General features: G+C 48.4%; 1 protein-coding gene across 1 annotated transcript in view; it reads right to left on the bottom strand.

Annotated features, from left to right (window-relative positions):
* Positions 1–2,832, bottom strand: part of LOC108797367 (protein sidekick-2-like) — a 191,031-nt gene that overhangs the window by 33,172 nt on the left and 155,027 nt on the right. Inside the window, exon 4 of the mRNA XM_018568953.1 lies at positions 844–977. Coding sequence (XP_018424455.1) covers positions 844–977 — 134 coding nt within the window. The remainder of the gene's footprint in view (positions 1–843; positions 978–2,832) is intronic.

Here is a 2,832-nt window from a genome sequence, read left to right on the forward strand (position 1 = left end):
TGGGTGGTAGTGGATGGAACTTTTTTCTGGGTTCACAGGAGCTCAGGTTCGGGCTGGGTCCAGTCTGAATCTGTGCTCATCCCTACTGATGATGCGTCCGTTGTTTTCTATCTGGATGATGGAAATATAATAGGCGATGTGTGAGTAATGTAGCCAGTTTGCTGCTACAATGTATTGTACCCCCCCAACGGGAAGTAACACTGTAACCACACAGAGCTATTGCAGTCGTTCTTTTTCCTTTCGGGAGTTATCTGCCTCGGAGATTACTGGTGGCGTCCCGCTAAGGCCATTAACTTTTTTTTTTTTTGTGTGTGTGCGCGCCGGTTTCTCCCCCCTACCGCGATAAACCAGTCACATCCTCCATTCCCTTTGCTGGATCAGCAGCTTTTCTGCCTGTCTGCGAAGTTCGGGATTAAGGGGCTTTTATTTCCCTTTATTTGCGGCATCTCGGAATTTAATTCCTCCCTTCGCTATCGATCTGCTTTTCCTCCCAAACCCGGCTCTCCTCTAATGCTCGCCTGAGATAGCGGACGCCAAGCGTTCGCTCAGCCCGCTCACCTGAGTGACATCCCGTATGTGACGGGAGTAAGAGCGGAGCGCGCCCACCTGACGCTTTGTAGCCTTCTCAAGGAAACGTTTTCTTTTTTCCCCCGGCAAAGATCACAAAGAGCAGATTTACGCCCGGCCCGGAGGCCGCAATCACCGCTGACGCGTTATTATTTTTTGTACTCTCGATTTATACAGCGCCGAGGTCGCCCCCAGCACTTTACAGCCCCTCTGGAATCAAGGAACGGTTTGGAATTATTCCAGTCCACAAGCTGCGTGTTCGGGTTTGTTACTCACTTTCCACGATGAGGGCGATGGGTTGGCTGCTCTTGTTGTCGCCGTTCTTGTCGTTGACGGCTTGGACGTAGTAGCGCCCGGCGTCGGGGGCTACGCTGGACAGGATCACTAGTGTGTTGTCCTTGGTGATGGCGCTGCGTGGGAAAGAAAGCAGAATCCAAATGAGCAATGGAGAATGCAAGCCAGCGCCCGTCCTAAAACAACTCACCATAGGAGCCAGTGTAATATGCATTACTGGGGTGTAAAGTGTGGTAACTCATAGCAACCAGATGTTACCATGTACAACAAGGAAAGATGATCCCTGACGGGTTATTGTGGGTCATTGCTCGTTACTTTATAAAAGTCCAGCTCCAGGCAACTCTATGGCACCTTCCTTTACAGCCAAGGAAGGTGCCATTTTAGCCTCTATCAGGGATGGCCAAACTGCGGCCCTCCAGCTGTGGTGGAACTACGAATCCCATGAGGCTTTGCAGGATTCTCACAGCCACAGACATGACTCCCGGAGAGAGATGCTTCATGGGATTTGTAGTTTCACCCACAGCTGGAGGGCCGGAGTTTGGCCATCCCTGCGTCTATGTGGATTGCAGTTGCCACAGGGCTGCACATGTGATCAGTTATAACATCAGCCATTTGAAGGTTTGAAAGCTGGGTTGAGAGCGGACATAAGCGCACTAGCAACCGTCACAGCTGATATGCCTCCTGTTTTGGGGACACATTAATTGGTGGGTAAAATTCCTCTTTAAATAGTCCTTCAGCAGGTGTCTAAAATAAAAAAAAGTAGCTTTGTCTACAATACTAACTTCCTTCTCTGCCGCTGCCCCCTGCAGTATATCATTTCTGCCACTAGATGTCCTCAACCGTCCTGGTTCAATGACACCCAGCCTCATTTAACCCAGAAGACTGAGGATATACTGTGAGTGCATACGGCACCTTTTAGGGGCCCTGTACTCACAATGATGCAGAGAACGGTGCTGATGTCATCACGTCAGACCGCTCTGTGCATGCCGGAGAAGATCCGAAAAGCATCGTGTGGCATTAAGATATCCAGGAAAAGTAAGCTTCAGGATGAAAAGCGTTTTATTTCCCCTCAGTTGTGGCATTTCGGAATGTAATTCCTCCCTTCGTTATCTATCTGCTTTTACGTCAAACCCGACTCTCCTCTAATGGTCACCGAAATAGAAGGCCTGGACCCTCCAGTTAACTGGCTAACCTAAGTGACATCCGATATGTGACAGGAATAACATCTGCACGACTCTTAGCGGTTTGTATCCTTATAGGAAACTTTGCAGGGTGTCATGGACCTGGATTTTATCCTTTCTCTAGGGGGTGTCACTGATACAGGAAGTGAGGGGAACACTATTCAGTGTGGACACAGACAGCAACTATATAGAGTTCTTCACTCTATCCCAAAAAAATGTCTAGGGTTGGGCTTGCCTTGCCATGTTTCGTGTCTACGATATACACATGATTGTGTCCTCTAATCAGTAATAAACCTTTCTTCATTGGCATCTACAGTGTATACACAGGATTCCCTGTGCTGGCCCTACTGTAGCTGGCAACCTAATAAAAGCAGATTGTCCACCCGAGCTTCAGAAGCAGAATTTCCCTGCAAAAAAAAAAAACAAACAGGGATTTTTTTTTGCACGAAAACCCCTTCCTCTCTCCCCTCCCCCTGGCACCCCGCCCCGCGCATATCTCCCGGCTCAGCCGCACTCACAGGGGATCAGCTGCCAGATGATCTGGATAATAATTCTCTGCAATTAGGTAGATAAGGAGACCGTGCCGCTGGTTCATTAATACTGCTACATTTCAGCATGATGTAGCTGCAGACAGGTGTTTGAGAGCCGCTGATAGTACGCACCAAGCTCACAGCCTCCAAGAACAGGCATTGCTTTCATTGTTCTTTATGAGGAATTGTTTCATTTTAAAAGGCAATGCACTAAAATGAGGGCTTTGAAGGCAATGCAGAAACTCTTTAAAGTGTAACAC

Source organism: Nanorana parkeri, unplaced genomic scaffold, assembly GCF_000935625.1.
Source record: "Nanorana parkeri isolate BGI_ZX_2015 unplaced genomic scaffold, ASM93562v1 scaffold1266, whole genome shotgun sequence".
Lineage (NCBI taxonomy): Eukaryota > Metazoa > Chordata > Amphibia > Anura > Dicroglossidae > Nanorana > Nanorana parkeri.